Source organism: Leptosomus discolor, chromosome 10 (genome assembly GCF_034619465.1).
Source record: "Leptosomus discolor isolate bLepDis1 chromosome 10, bLepDis1.hap2, whole genome shotgun sequence".
Classification (NCBI taxonomy): domain Eukaryota; kingdom Metazoa; phylum Chordata; class Aves; order Leptosomiformes; family Leptosomidae; genus Leptosomus; species Leptosomus discolor.
The window spans coordinates 1664802-1687557 of NC_141400.1; the positions used below are offsets into that span (position 1 = coordinate 1664802).

The window sequence follows — 22756 nt, forward strand, 5'->3', positions numbered from 1 at the left end:
ATGTCCTGGCGGGTGCCTTCACCCAACTCTGCTGCTGCCGGCGTCACCCTTCTGCTCAGCTGTGCCTGGCTTGGCTCGGCCACCCAGTTGTCCCCAAGTAAGTGTCTTGGTGGGTCTGGGGGGATGATGGGGCAGGGCACGGAGGCCTCGCTGGGCCACCCTGATATCGTGTCCTGCGATACTTGAAGGGGATGGCTGGGTGTCACGGTGAATGCTCGGGCACCGCTCTGCTGCCTTCCCTGGGTGTCCAAGTTGAAAACCTAAGGGAAGACCCAAAACCCTGCCACCCCTTCCCCTATTGGCAGCGAAAATCAGCTTACTGCTCTCGGAACCTGAATTTCCCCTGTCCCCTGGATGTGGAGAGGTGGCAGAGGTTGTGGGAAACCTGTTGGATGCAACCAGGCACCTCTGGGGCCAGACATCCTGGGGACCACAGGGACGGAACCTTTGGAGCTGGGGGTGATGGGGGGGGGAGGGGGACGGCAGAGTCTGGCTGTCTTTTTTGAGCAAGCCAGAAAAGGGGTTTGATCAGGAGTTGTTTGTCTGGTGTCCCAGGACCTTCCTGTTCTTCACTTTTGTTCTGAGCACGCAGTGAAAAGCCTCTGACCACAGGAAGACGGGGAGATGTGAGCAGCCCCGGCTGCGGTGGGGGGCTGAGCTGGGGGGGGGCTGTCTGGGAGGAAGAGGAGGAGGCAGGAGCCCCGGTCCAGAACATCTCCCACGCTGGCATGGGTGGCCATATCCGGACCCCACCCTGGTGTGGGTTTCTCGTCTGCCCTTTAAATCCCACTGGGTTGAGGGGGACCCGTTGTGCTGGGCTCGGTAGGAGAAGGGACGTCGGCAGAGCGGCGTGTCCCTGCAGCGGTGCGTGGGAGGAGAGCCCGGCCGGGCTGGCACCGCCGCGGTGGCACTGCCAGGTGAGCGGCGCAGATGGCACAGGATGTGGCGTACCTCCGCGTGACGAGGGTGGCAGGACGTTAAGGGCTCCTCTGTCCCCAGCATGGGGCAGGGAGATGCTGGCTCCTGCATTTGCTGGTGGCTCTGCAGGGAAGGGTGACAGCTCCTGCGTGGTCCTGAGTGGGAAGGGGCAACGGGAGGGGGCTCTTGGCCAAGCCTGACGCTTTGTGTCCTCTGCAGTGCGTGGTGGCAAAGGGCGAGTCTTGATCCCCCTCACTCCCCAAGAAGAAGCTACGTGCCCTGGTGCCGCCGTGGAAGCTTTTCTCAACAGTACCCTCACCACCCGCCTCCTCCCTGCCCTCTACTCTGTGGTCGTGCTCGTGGGGCTACCGGCCAATGCTCTGGCTTGCTGGGTCCTGGTGACTAACTTCAGGAGATGTTCCAGCACACTCTTCCTGCTCAACCTGGCCAGTGCTGACCTGCTCTTCGTCCTAGTGCTGCCCTTTAAGATCTCCTACCACCTCTTGGGCAATCACTGGCTCTTTGGGGAGTACCCATGCCGAGCCATGGTGGCCCTCTTCTACGGGAACATGTACAGCTCCATCCTCTTCCTGACTTGCATTGGCCTGGAGCGCTACATCTCTGTGATGCACCCATTCCTGAGGAAGGGCTCCAGTTGGACAGGGGGCAAAGTGGGTGTCTGTGTGGGCGTCTGGCTGGTGGTGGGGCTAGGCATGACCCCTCTGCTTTTGAGCACCCAGACAAGTCATATCTCGAGCCTGAACATCACAACGTGCCATGATTTCCTAGAAAAGAAAGATCACGTGTACCTCATCAAGTATTTCCTCTCCCTGGTGGGGCTGGGCTTTGGCTTGCCCTTTGTGCTCATGACCATCTCCTACAGCTGCATCCTAGCACGGCTGCTGGCCAAGGGGAGACGCTATGGGCAGGTGGTGCGTGTCCTGGCCCTGGTCCTCCTGGTCTTCATCTTCTGCTTCACCCCCAGCAACGTGCTGCTCTTCATCCACTACGGGCTGGAGGACACGGGGTGCAACAATACCACCTACATTTTGTACACCCTGGCCCTGGTGCTCGGTGCCTTCAACAACTGCTTCGATCCCTTTGTCTACTTCTACGTCTCCCAGGATTTTCGGGGCTGGGTCAGGGATGCAGGCAGCTGCTGCCTGGGGGCTCTTGAGACCTTGGTGGGGAGGGCCTCGGAGAAGGCAGTCTTGCCCCTGAGGTCCAGCGAGCAGAGCCAGCTGTAGGCAGGGCTAGGGGGTGCTGGGCTGTGTCCCCCTGCCCTGGGGAGGGGGGATCCTGCAGCTTGGTGAGGAGCGTGAAGGGCTGCGCCATCCCAGGCTGGCAGCAGACTTGGGCAGAAAATCCCCTCCTGGATCTGAGGTTCACTAGGACTTTGCTCCAGTTTCGCAGTTCCTCTCATGTTGCTGGCACTGCCCCTGTCCCGTGGGTCCCCCATCTGGGTGCCTGGCCCTGGCACTCTCTTCTCCCCACCTGCCGGACCCCAGCACCCCTCACCGCTCCTCCTGCAGTGACCAAACCCTTCAGAGTACAAATAAACCTTTATTTCCCCTTGCTGGTTGAAGGAACAGGTATAAATACACCGGCTGAGCAGGAGCCATCCTCCATCGCCAGGACGACACGCCAGGCACACATGTCCAGCCCTGCTCCTGTTGCCCCCTGCCCCCTGCCCCGCAGATATGCCGCGGTAGACGCAAGAAATGGGGGCTGGCTCGGGTGTCCTGACCCTGCCCCATGGGCCCAGTGCTGAAGATGGGACATCATGCAGTGTTCCCCCACCGCTTGCCCCCCTGCCTGACACTGTGCCGTGCTGCCAAAACATGCAGGCACCACATCGGTGCTTTTGTTTTCCCTTTTACTTGCTTCCCTCGGTGCAGGGTCCGACGACAGATGTGCCACCCACAAGCGAGAGCACAGGTGGCAGCATCCCCAGCCTTCCCGAGAGGGGGTACCATGGCTCAGCATCCTGGTCCCCACGAGTCCCCTGGTCCTCACTGGTCCCTGTTCCCAGCCCAGCTCTGGGGTCAGGAGGAGGAGGGTGCGGGCTCCACGATGTGGGAGGGTGGGGTATGTATCGTCGCTGCCGCCAGGCACGACTTGACCCCCGGGTTGGTGGCCGCCCCTTCGGCACGGTGGGTCACGTCACTGGCTGGCCCGGCCCCGATGGCTGGCCCTCGTTCTTCCTGAGGATGATGCTGCTGAGCTCCTGGATGAGTTTGTCATTGATGGGCGAGGGAGGCTGCGTGTTCCTCTTCCTGGAGATCTCCAGGGAAGTCTCTGCACTGGGACTGCTCCCCTGTGTAGCTGTCTGCTCCCAGCCCAGTGCCAGGGAAGGCTCCATGTTCCTCTCCAGAGAGGCTGTTTTGGTGGGTCTGAGCCCCTGGGCTGGAGCTTTGTCGCTCTCCAGGTTCAAGCCCCTTTCGAGGGACAGGGCTTTGGTGACAGAAGGACCTGCCACCCTCTGGGCTGGGCTGGCAGGCAGCGAGGAGCGCAGTGCTGCGGTCAGAGGCTGCTCGGGGAATGGGGCTGACTTCTTGGACCTGTCCACGGAGGGTACAGCTGACAAGTCTGCCAGCAACCCCTGCTCCAGCTTCAGTGTGGCCAGTTCGGGGAAGTTGCCCACCTCCTCGTAGACAGGATCAGTGTCCACCTCCTTCTCCTGCTGCTCTTCCAGGGAGTCCTGGTGCATCTTCATGGGCTGGGGGAGGGCAGGGAGTCAGGGTGAGGGGCACTGTCCACACCACTCAGCTGTACCCCTCCGTCCCCCCTCACCATGCCCTCCCTGCTCTTGGGGACTGCCTGGGGAGCCTTGTCCTCTCCCCGTGGGGCTGATGCCTGCAGGGGACCCACCCTCCATCAGGTCTGTTGGCTCAGGCACTGTTGCCCTTTCCTCCCCCATCGCTGATGGAGGGTGAGTGTTTTGGCTCCCTTGGTTCCGAGCATCCCTTGGCCGAGGTGGTCTGGGGCAGGGAGCCAGATGGGCGCCCGTGCAGAGCACAAAGCCGGTGAGGTGAAGTTCAGCCAGGTGGCCCCCACGGAAATAACCTGATGGCAAGGAGGACCCAAACCTATTTCCTCGCATTTCTGATGATGATCCCCTCTGGGCAATGTGTGCCCGACGGGAGAGGCTCTGGGAACTGGGCTGGACTGTTGTGGTCTTGCCTGCACGCACTGGGACCATGCAGGGACCCCCATCCCGGGCTACGGGACACACAGAGCAAATGGGCACCCACTCCTCTGGCACAGAGGGTGGGCAGGATGGCCCAGCCCTGTCTCGGAGTGCAGGTGGGATGCTGCAGGCGAGCCCTTGCTGCCGTAGCCGGGAGGCACGGTGCAAAGCCAGCGACGGAGGCACTCTGCGTGTGCGGGTACTTACAAAGAACATGGACAAAGTCCTTCGTGTGTGCAGGCGGCGCTAGAAACAGAGGAGACAGGCAGAGGTAAGCGCGGAGCAGGGTCACAGATGCCTCGGCAGGCAGAGAACAGGGGCGCGGCACCCCACGTGCCCTCACCGGGCCCTGCACGCCTGGAGAGCTGCCACAAATACGAGCACAGCATGCAGCACGCACACACTGCTGAGCACAGGGACACCCCCAAAGCACCCCCCCCGTGCCGGGTGGCGTGCACCCGCCTCCAGGGCCCTGGGGTGGGCGCACGGTCTCGGGATGGACCCATGTGGGTGCAGGAGCACCTGTGGGCAGGGGTAGTGGCAGGGGGTTTACCAGGGTCTGGTTGGCGGAGAGCATGGTGGCGTCGGTGCTGTCCCCGTGCAGGGGCACCAGCGGCATGGTGCCGAACTTCTGCTTGGCGAGGTCGGAGGAGGAGCGCCGGCGCATGATCACAGGGTGCAGGTCATCGTGCTGTGCACAAGGACAGGGCAGGGAGAGGGGTCATGCCAGGCTGCTCTGCCAGCCCCCTCCTGTCCCAGCCCAGCCCAGCTGGGTGGCACAGGCAGCCCGCACCCACCTGAGCCTTAAGGATGCTGGTGGTCCAGTCCCACAGCTCAGCCTGCCCCGAGCACACCAGGTACCTGCAGAGGACTCAGCTGAGAAGCTGCCGGGGAGCAGAGCCAGTGAGGCCCACGCCCCCTTGCCGCCTTGCCTGTGAGCCTGGGGCTGTCAGGCACGGTGGGGCTGCGCCTCTGAAACCCTCCGTGTGCCCAAATTGCTGCATCAGGGCAAGGCGAGAGCTTGTTGGGCACCCACGAGGCACCTCAGCTCAGCTGTCCTTGCTGCCCTTAGATCATAGCCCCATGTCAGGGGCGGGCAACGTGCTCAGCTGCCAGCGTCAGGGAAGCGGGGACAGGACCAGCAGTGTGCACCAGTGTGCTTGGGCACCCAGTAGTGCCAGGGAGGCTGGGGCAGGGAGCCCAGCTTGGTGCAGAGTGCAGGGTGCTGGAGCACCTGGTGTTGGGTGCGCTGGGACGCGGAGCAGAGTTGTGTGAAGGCTGGCAGGCAGCACAGCCACGCAGGTGACATGCACGCCCAGGCAGGGTGGGCAGGTCCCTCTGGAGCCTGGTGCTGCGTGCTTGGAAGTCGCATCCGCCAGCAGTGCTGGTTTAGATGGGGAGGTAGGGTATGAGGGATGGAGACGGGTTGTCCCTGGAGCCTGGCCCCCACCTTGTGGCAGGCAGCATGTGGCCCCACCACTCTGTCCCTTGAGTGCCCCAGCCAGGCACCAGCTCTGCCCTGACACCCAGGACCCTGTAGCACTGCCCCTGGCTGTCCCACTCCCACTAAAACTGGGCACAGATTTCAACATCCTCCCAGCCCCAGGAAAACAGGAGCAGATACTCACAGCTGCTGCTTGTCCAGGGTCAGTGTGAAACCCCACCTGGGAAAAGGAACAGACAGGCTGTGGGGCAGCACCACCAAGCGCAGCCTGGGGTCCGTGGGAAGTGGGGTAAGGGGCTGAGCTCGCCCCACGGGCCCAAGTTTGACATGCCTTTGGGTCCTGCTGGGGCTCGGCATGCTCCCAGCAGCTGGGTCCATGTGCTGCGTGGAGGGACTGAGGGATGCATGCTCCAGGGCCGTGGACAAAGAAGGTCCCACTTACTGGGCTGGTGGCTTCAGCTTCTTCCTAATGCCCATGTAAACCTTGGCTGCATCCAGGGGCCACTCGCGCTCCGGCTTGGCACTCTGAGGAAGGAGATCCATCAAGTCAGCCCAGCTTGGTGCCACCCTCCCTGCCAGGAGGACAGCCACCAGCGTGCCACCCCAGGCTCCTCCTCCCCGCCTCTCCTCCTGCCCCTGGGGTGCAGGTCCATCCCCACAGCAACCCCCGGGTACCCTCTTCTCCTTGAGCAGCAGCAGCCTCCGGTCCCGGATGACAAAGTAGCGCTCCTGAAATTTGTTCCCCAGCAGCTTGGGGGGCTCCTCGCGGCATTTCAGCAGCCCGCACTTCGGGGTCTCACGCTTGATGCCTGCCCAGTGCGGGGAGATGGGGGTCAGGGGGGCTGGGAGCAAGTGAGGGTGGCTGGGATATTGGAGGGGAATATCCCACTGTGGGTCTCAGGGATGGGCCCCTAATGGCTGCAGGGTGGTTCCCAGGGCAAGGGGAAGCTCAGGCAGAGCTGCCCCCTCTAGGGACTCCTCCTAGGGGCTGGGACTCTTTGTGATGGCCTTACCTGTGAAGAGACAGCTGCCCTCGCCGATGGGGACCTTCCTTACCAGCAGGTACGCGGCGCTGGGCTCTGGGAGCTTGCACCACTGCAAGGCTTGCTCCAGCACCTTCTCCTTTGGGTGCAGGGGCCGCTCTGAGGAGGCAGAGACACTCACTACTGTGTCCCCCTTCTCTGTGCCAGTCCCTGTCCCCCCCTGCCAGCAGCAGCAAGCTGCACCCCCCCCCCCCCCCCCCCGTACCCCACACCTTCTCCTCACCAGCTTGGCCATGCTGAGAGCATGTCCCCGTGCCACCCCCACCACGCTCACCCAGCTCCCCGTTCTCCAGGGCCTCGAAGGTCAGCCAGATGTCCAGGCTGGCAGCCACGTTGCGCATCTCCAGCACGTGGTTGGTGAGTTCCTCCGCTGTCATTGTGGGGGACACCTGGGGCCGGACATACGGGGAGCTGTGACGGGTGGTGGCAGGATGGGTCCCAGGGACAGGCTGTGCCAGGAGCCTGCAATCCCTCCTTGCTTCCTCTGGCACCGCTCTCCTTTGGGACTCACCTTCAGGGTCACGCAGCAGTCCGGCAGCTTCTGCTCCAGGTAAACCTCGATGATGAGGTCCCCAGCCTGTGAGAGCTGAAGGAAGAGCAGGTGGCATTGGTGCTGTGCTGGCACGGGTGCTGTGCACAATCCTCTCTCCCCAGGGGCTGGCAATGGTGTCTCAGGGAGCTGGGGCTGCTTCTCCCCTGAGCAGGAGCCTCAAGGTGACGGGCAAAGGGCAGACAATGAGGGAAGATCCTTCCCCAAATATCTGGTGTGGGGCAGCGGGGACCCAGGGGGGGGCAGCTGGGAGTGCCCCCATGCTCCAGGCAGTCCCACCAGCCTGGAGGTCCCTCACGTGATGGGGGCCTGCAAGCACATCCCCAGTACCTGGGTGTCCTTCCAGGTGGTGATCAGACTGTTCTCCAGATCCATCTGGGATACCTGGTCCTCATCAATCTGCCGGAGGAAGGGTGCATGGGGTGAGAAGGGAGACACATGGAGTCAGCGTGGAGTAGGATATGGCTTGAAGACACACGGCCGGGATGGAGGGATGCAGGGGGAGGCAGAGGTGGGCAGTATGGGGGGGATACAAGGGGAGACAGACAGAGCCAGCGCGCAGGGGGCTTACGTTGAAGATGCTGACGTAGTTGTCAATGAGGTCTTCCATCACCTTGACTTCGTGCTCCCCTTTGCCATCGGTCTGGAAGAGACTGGGTGCAAAGAGCAGCGATAGGTTCTTGGTGCTCATCTGGTTCAGGTCCGCGCATTTCTGCACCCTGGGACAAGGAGAACAGAAGTGAAGGGCTGGTCCCACTCTGGATGCTGTTTCAGCCCTGGTCACCCTCCTCTGCCTTATACAGACTCCTGAAAAACAGCCCGCTTTTTTCCAGCTCCCCAGCAGTGAGAACTTCAAGCCAAGTAGTTCCTGTTTCAAAGACTTCCAACTGCCATCAAACCAGACAACAGCCCCACCCATACTCTAAGCTGGAGATGGGAATTTGGGTTTTTCCCTCTTTTTTGGGCACTGGGTGATGTTTATGTCCTACACGGAGGGTGTCCCCTTCTCCCAAACCTCCTATCGCTCCTCCTTGCTGCAGGATGACTTTGGTAATGTTTGAGTTGTCCCAGAGTAGCGAGCTCCAGCACACCCCAGCACCAGCTGGGGAGCTGGTGGGGTTGGGCATGGGCACAGGGCCCTTCCTGGCTTTCAGGGATGGGAGCTAGCACTCCCTGGGCATTGGGGAGACCCCACATTGCTGGTTGGCCTTGGGGATCCCAGCTGGACCAGGGGACGCCGCAGGGAGGTGGCCCACTGACCGGTAGAGGTGCCCAATGAGTGCAGCCAGGGTCTTGTGGTTGAGGCGAGGCAGGCGACGAATGAGCTCCTTGTACCGCTCCAGGCGCTGGGGCTTTGAGGAGATTTCTGCAGGAATGATAATGAGTCATGGATCATTGCTGAATCCAGCAGATCCAGAGCCGACATGACACCAGGGCTGGCACCGAGACCCCACCCCGAGGGACATTGGTCCCAGGGGTCCCTGGCAGGCAGCCCAGCATGGGAGCAGGCACCAGGTGAAGGAGATACCTGCAGCCTCCTTCCACTGTGGGTGCAGCTCCAGAGTGAAAACGGGGTCTTCCAGCTCACGGAAGAACCTCTTCAGCACGTCGGTGACATCCTCGATGAAGTTGTCACTGATACGCAGCTTGACATTGCGGGCATCCCGCCGAAACTCCTCCATCAGTACCTTGATCCGGGACTTGGCTCCATTCTTGCGGTATATACCCTCATGCCGCAGACCTGGGGCAGGGACATGTGGTCATGGGGGCCCAATCCTTCCCAGAAAATCCCCAGTGAGGCTGATGCCCCACGAGTAGTGTCTCCTGCTTGGACCCATTGGCCACCGTGCGTCGGAGGATGCTCTGGCCGTGCTGCCGCCACGCTGTGCTCACCGTACTGCGTGATGAAGGCGATGCAGCTGTCCACGATGATGGGGATATCCCCCCGGCTCAGCTGCTGGTCCCGCAGCGCGTTACCCCGGCCCCCCGCTGATGCCTGGATGTCGGTGTACCATGCCGCTGAGTCTGCCCGCGACAAGCCCTGCAGGTAAAATGTCCTGAGAACAACAAGGGCAGAAGAGAGGGAATGAAGGTTGCCGGGGGGTCAGGTTATCCCCTCCTGCCCGTACACACAGCCTGGCTCTAGGTCAGAGAGCAAGGCCCAGCCAGGCTGAGCAGAGGGACACCCTACCCCAGCGAGAGGCCCTGGTCTGGGATGAGCTCTGTGAGCCCCTTGGCCACAGCCTTGCTGTCCCAGTAGCATCCCCATCATGGGTTTGGGTTCAGCTTCGACCCACGCACGACTGCCCTTGCCTCGGGCAGCCTGCTGGGGTTGCTTGGCTCATTCCCCACCATTCCCGCAGCCAGGACCCACCTCCCCATCTCCACCAGGATCAGCAGCTCCTTCTTCTCTGCGGTCTCCGTGGGGGGAACCAGACCTGCATTAGGGTCAGAGGGGTCAGAGCCATGCACAGACACCCTCCCTGCGGTGCCTGTCCCAGGCTGTGGCATGGCACTCACTGAGCTCCTGCAGCCGCCGGAGGTTGATGCTGTCCTCAGTCCCATCATCCTCGGTGGGGCAGATGAAGAGGTGGGCTTTCTGCAGGATGAAGAAGGCCTGCTGCCACCGCTCGGGGTTGAGCATGCACTTGTAGCGCAGCTGGCCCACACGCTGGAACTCGTAGCCCAGCAGGCAGTGACAGCTCACGGGTGTGAACCACTGTGGGACAGAGCAAGAGATGAGCTGGGTAAAGACAGGGCTCAGCCCCCGAGCGCAGACCCCCCATGAGGATGGGGGCAGGTCACCAGGGAGGATGGGAGCCCCTGCAAAGGGAAGGAGGGTTCTTGCCACGGAGGATGAAGAGCGTGGAGAGCTGGGAGGAATCACAATGGGGGAGTGGGGTCAGAGCCCAGGGACACACCAGTGGCATGGGGGGCCAGGGCTGGGGCTGGCTCACCTTGCCGATGGCGCTGGCCCAGGCTTGCAGCGTCTCAGGCCCATCGGTTCCCAGCTGCTGCACTTTTTCCCCAGTGAGGAAGAGCTCGAGGGTGAAGCGAAACCTGCAGAGGACAAAGTAGCCCATCAGGGCAGCCCCCTACCCTGAACGTGCACCCAGAGCCAGACAAGACCATTGCACCAAGCAGGGAGCAATGCCCATCCCTGCCCTCGGTGTGCCCGCAGGCTTTCTAGGCGTGCGCTGGGGGCACGGGTCGGGGTACCTTTCGGTGGGGCCAGGGCTGGCGAGCGCCTGGGCTCTGCTTACGCCCAGGGAGATGAGGTCCCCACTCTCGATGTGGCCAAGGGGCTCAGTGCATTTCTCCGTCTCGTAGAAAAGCAGGTCTCTCTCCAGGGAGCACCACGTGCGCTGGAAGTCTGCAGGACTGGGGGGTCAGCGGCCCTGGGGTGGGCACCCTGCTGGTTGCCCTCCCACACTCCCCACGCTTACCCTCTTTGCTCTTCTTGGTGCTTGGGAGCTTGGGGGGTGCCGTAGCCCGGAACAGGTACCCACTGTGCATCACTGGCTGCGTAATCTCGTTGTAGACACCTTCTGAACCTGGTTCCTGCGCACAGGGGCTCCCTGCAGGGAACAGTGCTGAGAGCTGGGTGGGAGCAGGCATCCACCAAAGCGTGGGTACCGAAGGGGCAGGGAGACCCCACTCATGCAGGTGTAGGCAAGGGGATGTGCCAGGCATAGTGTTCCCTGAAAAGGGGCTCAGAGGAATCCGCTGCCTTGCCCCAACCCAAAAGACAGGTGCAGTGGGGCAGGCAGGACCCCCGAGAGCCACAGCACCCGATGCCCTGGCGGTCTCCAGCCTTGGGGCATGCTGTGGGGCACAGGGATAGCAGCAAGGAGGAAGCTTCCCCATCACAGCCAGATGGGTCTCAAGCGTCGTCGTTACCTGAATGGTTCCTGGGCCTTTTACTCTCCGGTCCCCACCAAAGGTCAGCCCCGGGGGCCATTTCGCAGGCAGCAGGTTCAGCCGCCAGCCCAGCCTCCGAGAACGAGAAGAACTGCAGGACGGTCTTGAGCAGGGCTGGTCCTGCCACTGCAGTGCACAGCGCCTGGGATGAGACAGGCGCCTATAGGGACCATGTCCTGGCTCACCCCAACCCGCTGCCAGGGTTGCTCGAAGGCAGGCAAAGCGGGACACAACCTCCCACCCAAGCCCCCAGAACTGCTTGGCATGAGGGTGTGGGTGTATGGAGCCTAGCAGGAGGTGTCAACATCTCAGACCCAGAGCTCTGGGATGGTTCCCAGCACCCCAGCATCTTGTCTGCACCCCGAGATGACCCCTACCTGGAGCACGTCCTCCTGAGTGGCATAGCGGGGATGGGACAGGCGATACCGTCCCTCTCGGTACTTGCGGGAGATGAAATCCCGTCTCTGCTCGGCACTGGCATCTGGGTAGAGGGCCTCAGCTGCTGGGAGGTGAGCGGCCCAAAAGCGGTTGGCTCGGTCATTTCCCAGCATGATGAAGAGCTGCAGGAGAGTCCCAAGGTCATGGCGAGCACTGGGGCCAGCCGGGAGGAGCAGGATGCCTGGCATCCCTGCATCCCAGGGGGGACTGTGGGGCAGCTACCCTGCCTGGAGAAGCAGCTTGGCCCCTGAGCATGCCATGCCAGCCCCAGCGGCCTGCCCTGAGTGCCTCTACCTGTACGATTTCGTTGGACCAGACGCTGGTGTCAAGCTTCAGGCTTTGTACCTTGGAAACGTTGGAGCCCAGGCTGCGGTGCTGCCCTGCGGGGAGCAGGAGAGTGAGCACCCCTTGATCCTGCCAGGGGAACCGGTACCCAAGTCGCACCTATATCCCAGCCAGCACCCTGCCTGCCCAGGCAGGCCCAGCCCACACCCACCAGGACCCCCATGTGCCCCCCAGGGGAGATGTACTGGCCTGCACACTGCTTGCAGATGACCACGCACAGGTTGATGGACGCCCAGTCGGGACTCGAAGCCCAGCAGTCCGCACAGTATTTGTTGGCTTTGTTGGACCAGATCTTCTCTGCCACTTCGTAGTCATAGAGCATCTCAGCTATGGCCTCCTGCAGGGCCTCCATCCACTCCCGCTTCTCCCGCTCTGACTCCGCCACAAAGCTATGAGCACCAGCACAGCCAAAACTCAGGGGCCTGGAGCAACCGGCAGCCAGGGCCAGCACCCGGCTACTCCCTCCACCTCTTCCCACCCAGATGCCTGGGATACCTGAATATTTTGAAGGGGGTGATGAGCTCAAAGCTGCGGTTCTTGGCTTCGCGGATGGTGGAGCCACGCATCTCAATGAAGCAGATGCCAATGCCCATTTTAAAGAACTGCAATTCAGAGCGAGTCTGGTGTTGGCTCTGCAGCACCATGACTGCCGTGGACACATCACCCCGGACATGTCCACGATGCTGGGGCTGGAGCCAGGCAGCTGCGTCCGACACCCCCCAGCATCCCATCCCTGCTTTGCCTGGACAAGCCAGACCTCGTACCCCGCCGCATCTCTCATCCATCTCATGTGGGCTGACTCAAAGCATCCTGCAAATACATTATGCCCTGAAATGAAAGGCAAGTTCTGCCCACAGCCCCTGAAGTCTGGCCATTCAAGTCCTGTTTGGGGAATTTGAGTCCACACTGAGTCAGGCACAATCATCAAGTATCAACTTGAGCAAAAACCACAGGGGCTTGATACTGCTTAGGGCATGCCAGGCAAACTGGAAACGAGGTGACTGGAAAAAAACCCAGGGGTGCTGAGAAAATTCATCAGGCAGGAGGTGGGGAGTTCAGTGGACAGCAGACCTGCTGCCTCCTGCGGGACAAGCCCACATTGCAGCAGGTATGTTTGCTGGTGACTTCGTGGTCATTGACCCACCTGTCCTGTGACGGATTGGGACGCTTTTGTGCGACTAAGACCTAAATGCCTGGCAGAGATGAAGAAAATTTGGCGATAGCAAGGAGATTGGGAAGGGTGTCCACCCTGGTACCTACTGCATCTCCAAGCCCAGGCTCCCACTACTGCTGCCCTGTGCAGGATCTCCAGCTTCCTGCTCTACCATTCCCTTTCTCCTGCCCGTCCTTTTCCTCTCCGCCCTCCCTTTGGCACAGGCCCTGGCTAAGCTCCCTCCGTCCCTCCATCGCTCTCATCCCGTCCACCATTGGCACAGCCCTCCGTGCCAGCGGGGTGTTTGGTCTGGCCACAAACCTGCTCGCTTTTGTACAGCCACATCTCGGGCAGGCTCAGGGCTGCGAACACCTTGGACTTCTGGCCCTTCAGCTCCAGGGTGCCCGACTTCTGGCAGTGAGCGCTGTTGGCGGGCCGGGGTCGGGACCCCAGCAGGCGCTGGTCCGTCACTTTCTTCTGCAGCGTGGAGCACCACTCATTCCTCTGGGCTGGGGAACCAGGCACAAAGGGAGTGGGTCTGAGCCCTTCCCAACAGCACCCGGCAGCCATGGCAAGGGAGAGATCCCTCTTGCTCGTTGTGGCGGTAAGTTTTGGAGATGGGGTGAAAGCTGCCTCCGGGATGCCAGAGCAGAGGAGGGAGGCAGGGACAGTTCCTTGAGGACTGGTGGGCCCTGACCTGGGTCTTTGCTTACCCTCATTCTCAGCACGGAAGACGAATATCCGGTGGCTGGTGAAGACCTGGAACTTGTTGTCCTTGGTGGAGCGAGCCATCTCAATCACAGACAGCGGGATCACCCCCTTGGGGTAAGGCTCCTGGAATGAGCCCCAGACAGGGTTACCCCCTCTTTGCCCTTCCTGCAGGGCATCTCCGTAGCCCGGCCACCCCAGCACCTGCCTTGCCAGTCACGCTGGCGCTGTAACCATAGAGGTAACGGGATGTGGCAGGGATGCCTGCAAGCTCCTGCAATGGTGGCTGCTCCAGGGCCATGCATGGTACCTGTTTCTGCATGGGTGCCACTGACGTGGGGTGAGCCTGGCTGTCTGCGCCACGGGACTGAGGCAGCAGTGTCTGTCACCTCAGGTGGTGTGGCAGCCACCAGCACCCTGCAGCAAGCCTGATACGGTCGTGCAGAGCCCCCATGGAAGGTTGAGAGGATGTGGGACAGGAAGGTGTTACTGACTTGTCCCATGCACCTGACCACAATGCCAGCGCCCACAGCAAGAAAAGCTTCTCCATGGAGCCCATCCTCCACATTCCCCAGGTGCTCGGCCTTGTAGTACAGCCCGGGGGACACCAGCAGCTGGGCAGGAGCTGAGGATTCAGGTAGGGATGGGTCCATGGTGGAGATCCAGAGATCCCTCATTTGCAGCCTGCCCAGGGCTCGTGAGCCAGCAGGACCCCCCCTCGCTTGCTCCCTGTTGGCAGAGGGACCTTTGCTACCCTGGGCTTCCAATGGCGTGAGGCTGTGTTGTCCCCAGGCACAGAGGCCACAACTGCTCCACCCTGGTGATGGTAAAGCAGTGCTGGCTCCTTACGGAAGGACAAAGGGAGGCAAAGGGGATGTGGCAGCTCACGTGGTGTCAAGGCACCCTGCTTAAGCAGCACAACGCAGCTTCCCCATGTTGCCCGCATCCTGCCCCTTCGTACCTTCTCACTGCTGAAGTACATCAGGTTCTTCCCGTCGAAGCGGACGTAGCGCCTCTGGAAGACATAGTTCCTGTTGGGATGGCAGAAAAACAGGGCTGTTGGGAAGGGGACAATTCCCCCAAGGACCCCACATCTGCTCACAGACACCCCTTTCCCCCAAGGATGGCTGCACAGAGACCCTTGCAGCACAGCTGGGGCACCCAAGAGGGTCTTTCTCCTGTGGGGTCCCAGTAGCATGGTGACCAGTGTGGTCACCTCACCAGCCTTCCCCAAGGGGGCTTTACTTATGGGCATTATCCCATGGGTGGGCACGTACCCCTGTGGGGAGAGCTTGTCCAGCCAGCCACTGAGCATGGTGGGTCGGGGCTCGGAGAGTGATGTGAAGCTGGCGTAAGGGGAGATGGTGAGGTCATCCAGGACCTCGTCGGGGTAGAGATGGGCTGGCAGGCTGAATGGGGTGCCCTCAGCCTGTGGTGCCTCCACGGTGGAGTAGCCCTCTGTGTCGTTCTGGATGATGCAGTTGATAAGCCGGGACCGGGTCTCCTCGTCCTCGCTCCTTCCCTCGCTGCTGCACTCGCTGCTTGTCCTGTGAGAAACAGGGCTGTGAGGGAGCCCGGCTGCGGCAGCGCGGCTACTCACTGTGCGAGGTTCTGGTCAACGCCATCCCTTGTCGGGATGTCTTGCACTGCTCCCGGCCCCATCCAGAGCTCCCTGGAGCACCCAGTGATGTGGGTGTTTGTGTCTCCATGAGCACGGTGGGACAAAGGCTCAGCAGTCCTGAGCCAGCAGCTCGAGGCTCAGCCAGTCCTACATGATGGCATGTGGGTAGCTGGCAAAACGGACTTCCCCACCTTGGTAATACCACACGGGCCACCACACATCTCCAAACCCCTGGCATCACCTCCTTCACTTCTTCACTCCACAGGCAGCAAACCAAAGCCAGGCATCTCCCCAGGCCCATGTCCTGCTTTCTGCTTTACACCCACCCTGCTACCTCCTCTCCAGGGGTCTCAGACCGCCCTCTCCCTCTACACCTCCAGTGTTCACAGCACCGGGAAGGTCCTCCTGCCACGACACCCTCTTGCCTGCTCTTGAGTCCGGATGAAATGTTTTGCAAAGGGATTGGGATGGACAGATGGGCCGGTGGAGCTCCTGCATCCATCTCCTTTTCTTGGGAAGCCATGCTAAAACCCCCAGCCAGGCCTGGTGAGACTATCCAGCCGTAACAATAGAAGGAAATGACAAAAATAAACTGCTAAGCTTGCCCCTTCCTCTCAGGCCTCTCAGCCAGACATTTTTCTTTCCCTGGAAAGGAAATGTGCTGGAAGATGTCTGACGGTACCGGGAGCTCACAGGGGAGCTGCCCAGCTGCAATGGTGATGGGCAGGAGGAGAATCATGGCAGCTGGGACACCCCAGCACCAGCAGGAGAGCCCCCGTGCCAGTGGGTCACTCATGGCATCCAGTGCCAGGATGAACAAGAGGCTCCAAGAAAGACAATGAGTATGGTTCAACTCCCCTCAGAGCTTCTGTCTAAGGAGCATCTGAGCAAGCTGGGCATCTCCAGTGGGGAAAGGGTGAGTGGTGGGGGCAGGTTTCTGAAGTCGTGAGCAGCGTGAGGAGGGCAGAAAGGCATCCCCTGGCCACCACTGCTTCAGTCACAGGAGCTGTGTGACATTAGATAAAGCCAGCAGGAGCCAGGTGCAGAACCACATGGGAAAGGTGGGGCTGATCTGTGGGACTCCTCACCATAGGATGTTGTAGAAGGAGAAATTTATGGAGCAGAAACCCACTGGGGGGTACTGAATAAGAGAAACCACCTCCAGCACAAGCCCATGTGCTAGAAATGCTTTTGGACTACGAGAAGGATGCCAAACACCTCCCCTCATGATCAATTCTCCAAACACCTGGTTTTGAGCAGTGTCTCGTTGTAGGAGCCAAGGCAGGGCATGAACCTGTGCTTTAATCCTGGACAGGCACCTTATGAGGCCATTGGACATCAGATGTCCCTGAGCCATGTGGGGCAGAAGCAAGATGTGAAGTTTGCCTGGGAGAATGTTGGGCTGGAGCTGCCTAGGCTAGGGGTCAGCTCTGGAGAAGTGGGATCGTGTATGGGGCTGAGGAGGTGGATGGAGAGGGAAAATACGCCTGTTTGGCTCCAGTGGCTGCAAGAAAGACAAGAAAAGGCCGTAGGCAGCTTGGAGGCTCGGAGCACAACGAAAATTGCTGTTTAATTAGCATAACAGCCTTGGCAGGGTGATTCATCTGGCTGGAGTCCCAGCCCAGTGTCCAGCTTCTTCAGGAGGGGCTGGCCAGGGAGTGGGGTGGCTGGAGGACTCTGTATGTCATAGGAGGACATCAGCCTTGAGTGCCAGAGCAAAGTGAGAGACAGACCCTCTGAATGGGTCAGGGCAAGAGAAAAAGGGGAAAAAATCCGTGACAGCCCCTTCCTGAGCCATGATTTACAGCCACTGGAACCACAAAGAGCTGGAGGTCAAGCAGCATCTGGCAGGGACAAGCAAAGCCCATGGCCCATCTGGAGTGGGGTCTGTCAGCATCCCAGGAGCACACCAATACCCAGGCCAGCTCCCAGCTCTGTCCTTGAGGACAGGGTTGGGGGAGGAAGCCTGCAGGGAACAACTCTGCAAAGGCCAACTTATCTCCTTTTTCAGCTGGTGTCAGGCAGTGAAGACAACTAACCTTAGGGCCAAATGAGTCTCCAGGGCAAGGAGAGGGTATTTCCAGGTCAGCTAAGCCTGGTGGGTGATGCCTGAGATGCACCGAGTTGGGGCAGTCTCAGCCTGTCAGTGCTCACATGGAAGAGCTGGTGGAGAATGGAGGATGGGTGATGGAAGAAAGGGATCTGCTGGTGGTGAGGGGACCGTGGAGCTGCTGTTGGACCTGGTTACTTCAACTGGGTGTCATGGGCCAGACATTCAACCTGGAGGTAGGTAGGAAGATAAGGAATATGCTGTCAAGGACACATCATTCCCAGTGTTTCTTTTCTCGCAGGGAAGATCCCTTGAGGTGTGGGGAGAAGCAGTCTTGGCAGGTATCTGCCTGAGGATCATCTTATCGCAGGTCTTGACACAAACCAGGGCAGGGTCCACCATCCTCACCATGATGCCTGACGAGTCACTGTCTGACCCAGTCCCCCGAGCTCCATGGGGTGACACGGGCACTGCTGTGCCACTGTCTCTGTCCTGTTAAGACTGATGTCTGAAGTAGGGCTGATGCTGTCCTCCGCACCAGCATTTTCGGGGGGCTGAGCATCAACAGCTTGCCTGCAAGTGGTCAGTGTCAGAGCAGGTGAATCCCACCCTGTGGTCTAGGCTCTGCTGGACCCTCAGAGACACAGCTGCCAGTTCTAAGGGGAATTTCACGTTCCTCTTCCTCTTTGCTGAGGACATCTCATTGCTGGCCGAGGAGGCTCTGCCCATCTCTGACACTGATACTCACTGCCCAGACTCCAAGCCAGTGAGCAGCATGAAACTTTCCCAGGTGAAACTCTCCCAGAATAGGGTGAGAGGAGGTGTCTCAGGTCGGAGGAAGATATTGTACCAAAGGGGCAGGAGGGCATCTCTGAAGTTTGAGAGTGGGAAATATTCCCATAATGAATGGGTTGGTGGGCTGTAGGAGATACTCGTGTTGTCCCCAGTGACCAGGTGCCAGTCAGCAGGATGAGGAACTGGCTGAACTGGAGAAACACCAGTGCTGAAGAGGAGGATCGGGTGGTCCCACAGTCAGGGGCAGGGGCCAGGGCTGGCCAGCAGTGGCTCAGCAGCTGGGCAGGAGCCCATAGCTCTGCTCCAGAGGGATCACAGTCGGAGCAGTGGGGCTGGTCTGGGCAGGAAAGCATTGGAGCAGCTGGCCGACAGGGTCCATGAGGACAATGCACAAGGTCTTCAAAGGCTTTTCTGTCTCTTGTTCAAGTCCCCACACCCCAACCACCTTAGTGCTCAGGATGGGAGAAAAAACCCCTGTGAACTGGTGCCTCTGACACTCTGCTGACAGTCACATCCTGTCTCTTCTCAGCAAGACCAGGCTGCAAAGTCCCTGGCGGGTCCAGGGCTGCAGGGGACTGTCCGATTCCCTTGGGATGCTCTGGATGCCAGCTCCCTGGAAGCCACTGGATGGAGACCATGATCCACGAGCCAGCACCCAGCCACGCTCTGAACTGCTGGTTCAGAGGCTCCATGGCAGATTTTAGTATTTCTGTTTACAAAACTCCTGTTCCCAGGTATTTGAAGTTCCCTGACCATGGCCTGTATTTGCTCTCATCTGTCTGTGACATCTGCCTGCCTGTGCCACTGGGTAAGGCCACACTGCGGTGACTCTCACCCAGAGCAGGAGATGAGCTGGGCCGACCAACACCGTGGCCAGAAAGGCATGGTCATGGGGATGCACTGGCCGGCAAGGCCATGGGCAGAGCCGAAGGACACAGAGCTGCAGCTCACCTCCTCCCCTCTAAGCAACACAGGAAAAGGAACCCTCCCCTTCTGAAATGGGAAGAGCAGCTTTCCTTCCTCTTTCTGAGATGCTATCAGGAGCGATGGAAAGTACATTTCAAAAGCATTTTAAAGGTGCCCCTCACAATCTTGTTGTCCACCACAGTGTGACAGCTCAGCAAATGCTGATTTGATGATGCTGGAGCCTTTGGAGGTCGCACATCCCTTCAGCTGGAGCTTGGAGCCGTCCCATTTCTGAACAATCCCTGTCCCCCATGCTGTTTCCCTGCTCCCAGTAGCCAAATCCAGGCTCTTCCCAGTGTGCACGTGCCCAGTGCCACTGGCACTGCCCCAGCTGTGCTCCCAGAGCATCTGTCAGCAAGCACTGTCCGCCCAGGGGTCAATCATTATTCTCATCTCTGAGCCCATTGCCTCTTCTTGAGACTGCTGACCTGCTCCCAGGTGCTCCTGTTCGGCTCTGTGGTGTGGGAAAGGCCTCCTCCACCTCTCAGGCTGCCCCCAGAGGTGTCCCCTGTCCCCCTGGCACGCAAACCCTGGACCCCAAGCTCAGCGCAGCCCCTTCAGCCCGGAGGAGGTGATGCCTACCTGCACGCTTCTCGCTCCGGGTCCAGCTCGGACACTGCCTTGTAGCTCTGGTCGGAGGAGGCGCCAACACCCTGGGAGGAGAGATTGGTGACATCTCCTCTCCCCTCTGCCCTCTCCCATCCCAGACCTCTTCAGCCTGCCTGGCCCACTGCATGGGGGGCTCAGCCTGTGACCACCACCCCAGCAGTGATGCTCAGCCAGGCGCTGCCGGGCACCATTGTCTCACCAGCTGCAGGTCCCTATTTTGCAGCAGCTGGTGGGATGCAGAGTGACAGCAGGGGACAGCCACCGTCCCCACAGTCTCCTCTCACCTTCTCCTCCTGGGATGGGGCTACATGCCCAAAGATGGTCTCGCTGTAGGGGCTGATGGGCTGCTCACAGACCTCTGTCGGCAGAGACAAGGGAGGGAAAGGCAGTCAGCGGTGCCTGCTGCAGGGCAGCGACCAGACAGGACTGCCAACCCTGGAGGGGGACCCCCCCACTGAGCCCACCACAGTGCACCCCAACATCCAGGACATCTGGCATAACAGAGATGTCAGCCCAAATATGTGTGGGGCTGGGCGCTGCCTCAGCTCAGGGCCACCCCGGTCCCTGAGCGAGGCAGGAGCATGGGGCAGGACCTGGGGGAAAGGGAGGATGTGCAGGTGTCCCCCTCACCCCCCTTCCCTGGGGGCCCAGACATCCCTGCTGCACACCAGTGCCCTCGGGGCTCTCACCTGTCTTGCCGGGGGGTCTCTGTGGGATGGGGGGCAGGTGCCCCCCTGGCCAGCCGGGACTCCTGGAAAACAGGAGAGAGGTTACTGCGGCTGCAGCTGGGACAGAGTGGGAGCCTGTAGGGTTTTTCCACCTTGTTTTCCCATCTGGCTTACATGGGCTGCGCCTGACCAGGGCTGAACCTGGCTTTGTCCTCCAGGATGGGCAGCATCCCCTCCCTGCTCCCAGTGCCCTCCTTGCTCCCTTCTCCTCCCCACCCTGGACCCACCGGGCTGTGTCGGCTGGGGCTGCCGGTCGTTTCCCAACCCAGCTCGCACCCCTCTAACATCTCCCGCCTTCTTCCCAAGCAGGAGCCAGCCCCGCTCCCAAAGAGGATCCAGTCCCTGAGCCCTTACTCAGGCACTCCCTGCTAAGGACCCCCATCCCTGCTGCCTGGAGGGGGGGGGGAGGGGGGGCAGAGGAGGGGCAGCAGCTTCTCTCCTCAACCCGAAAGAACCATCTGGGGGCCCAGGGCCGTGCTGTCAGCTCAGAGGCATCCCAGCTGCCCTGTGGGACTGCTCCCTGCAGAGCCCGGGGAAGGCAGAGGGAGGGTGGTGAAAGGAGCTTTGTCAGCACCCAGAGGCGGGCAGGGCTGGGATGGGGATGGGGTCTCGGGGGTGGGGGGCTCTCTGGATCCGTGACTCTGGCTGCTCTGCACTCCCCCTCCACTCCTCCCTGGGGCAAGGGAAAGGAGCTGCTTACTCAGGCTTGTCGTCCGGCTGGGTCAGTTCCTGCAGGGACAGAGCTGGGGGCTCAGTGAGAGCCTGACCCTGGGTACCATCCTTCCCTCTCGAGTCCTCAGCAGATACTGGTGGGGGCTTGAGTCCTTCATAGATGACGTTGGACACCATCTCCAGCCTGCCCTGCCCTGAGCCCAGCTTCGAGGCTGCCCTGGGGCACGGCGAGGGATCTCTCCTGGCTGGGGCAGCTGCGGCGGGCGAAAGAGGGTTGGATGCAGGGTGACCCTCTGGCACGCTCCCAGGGCTGGGCTCAGCTGCTGGGACCCTGTGGCTGTGTCTTGGTGGGACAGACGGGATGGACGGAGGGGATTTCTCCGATGCTTCCAGAGTTTGTCCATGATCTGGAGCTGGGGGGTGCCGTGCCTCCTCCCGAGCACTCTCCCGCGCTCGCAGTCGGGATGCTGCCATGCCCATGGCCACGGCTGTCCCTGGGCCAGCCGGCAGCACTGGCCTGGGCTCTGGGCTCTCCAAATCCGTGGAGCTCTCCCCCGGCACAAACCCCTCCAGTACCACAAAGGCTGCAGGCGCCCCGTCGCTGGCTGGGCCGTGTGCCGGCACCGTGCTGTGGGCTGGCGGCGCAGGTGCCGAGCCCTGCTCTGGCTTGGAACGAGGGAAAACCGTCCGTGGCTTGGGAACTGGCTTCACAAGGGGAGGAGCAGGGTCCTTGTCTAGAGGTGATGCCTGGGCGGGTGCAGCGACGTGCTGCTGCTTCCCAAAGGCATCGGTAGCCCCTCCCGGCTCTGCTTTCATGGCATCCTTGCCTGTCTGGGGGGCATCGAGGACCTCGGTGGCTCGGAAATGGGTGTCTCCTGGTGCAGTTCCCGCCCAGGACTGACTGAGCATTCGTGTGTGCTGCGCCAAGTTCAGGATCCTTTTGCGGTGCCCGGTGGCGGTGATGCCGATCTGCTGCAGGTGGTTGCCGTCCAGCGAGGCGACATCTTTGGCCACATGGTACCCATGCTGCTTGAAGATATCTCGGTACCTCTCCAAGTGGATGGTGGCCAGCCAGTCTGCAATATCGGAGTCAGGACCGCACGGGGAGCTCATGGCCCTGGGGTGCCTCTGCAACAGATGCTCAGCCCATCATCTGTGGAAGGAGAGAAAGGGGCTGAGGAGGCAGCAGGAAGGGAAAAGGGGGGTTCAGCCGCCGTGAAGGGCGCAGATCCTGTGGGTGGGAGTGTGGAATGCTCCCAAAGGTCTCCCCACCTTGTTGCTCTCCCTGGAGTCGCTCACCTCCCAGCTCAAGAAGCAGGCATCCTGTTGTTCCTCAGCTCCGAGTGTCTCTGCCCCTCCCTGGAGCTGCCGGATCCTGGCCCCGCTTTGTCGGCGAGGCCGTGACCCAAGCCCAGACAGGAGCCGAGCAGCCGGGGGCTCGCGGAGGAGCGGGTGGTCGAGCAGATGCCGGGCACTGGGGCGTCCCAGGCTCTGCTGCATGCGGGGCTGGACAGGAGGAGGATGAGAGCCAGCGCAGTCAGAGGGGTGTCCCGCCAGAAGGGGCTGCCCGAGGCAGATAATGGGGGGAGCAGCTGGGCCCCTCCC

The 22756-nt window shown here is 61.0% G+C and overlaps 2 protein-coding genes across 4 annotated transcripts; one reads left to right on the forward strand and one right to left on the reverse strand.

Annotated features, from left to right (window-relative positions):
• On the forward strand, positions 1-2165 carry LOC104347806 (proteinase-activated receptor 2). 2 transcript variants are annotated; one of them, XM_086471167.1, is made up of 2 exons: positions 1-109; positions 1153-2165. In XM_086471167.1, exons 1-2 carry the CDS (start codon positions 1-3, stop codon positions 2163-2165), a joined length of 1122 nt encoding a protein of 373 aa, XP_086327293.1. The 2 variants fall into 2 exon arrangements, with proteins under 2 accessions (XP_086327293.1, XP_009951242.2); XM_009952940.2 differs by having other exon boundaries at positions 1-97; positions 1138-2165.
• A 911-nt stretch (positions 2166-3076) lies between these two features.
• ARAP3 (ArfGAP with RhoGAP domain, ankyrin repeat and PH domain 3) lies at positions 3077-22264 on the reverse strand. Of its 2 annotated transcripts, none has more exons than XM_086470794.1 (33): positions 21180-22264; positions 20441-20499; positions 20036-20109; positions 19725-19795; positions 14988-15257; positions 14672-14741; positions 13716-13836; positions 13324-13511; positions 12345-12451; positions 12039-12238; positions 11799-11884; positions 11444-11626; positions 11046-11208; positions 10592-10723; positions 10365-10518; positions 10103-10205; positions 9666-9864; positions 9520-9583; positions 9039-9202; positions 8674-8886; positions 8406-8511; positions 7717-7864; positions 7476-7544; positions 7107-7181; positions 6870-6984; positions 6566-6694; positions 6228-6361; positions 5995-6077; positions 5737-5772; positions 4906-4969; positions 4662-4799; positions 4316-4354; positions 3077-3637 (listed from the first exon to the last, which is right to left on the reverse strand). In XM_086470794.1, exons 1-33 carry the CDS (start codon positions 22262-22264, stop codon positions 3077-3079), a joined length of 5403 nt encoding a protein of 1800 aa, XP_086326920.1. The 2 variants fall into 2 exon arrangements, with proteins under 2 accessions (XP_086326920.1, XP_086326919.1); XM_086470793.1 differs by having other exon boundaries at positions 20441-20502.
• Between the last annotated feature and the right edge of the window lie 492 nt (positions 22265-22756).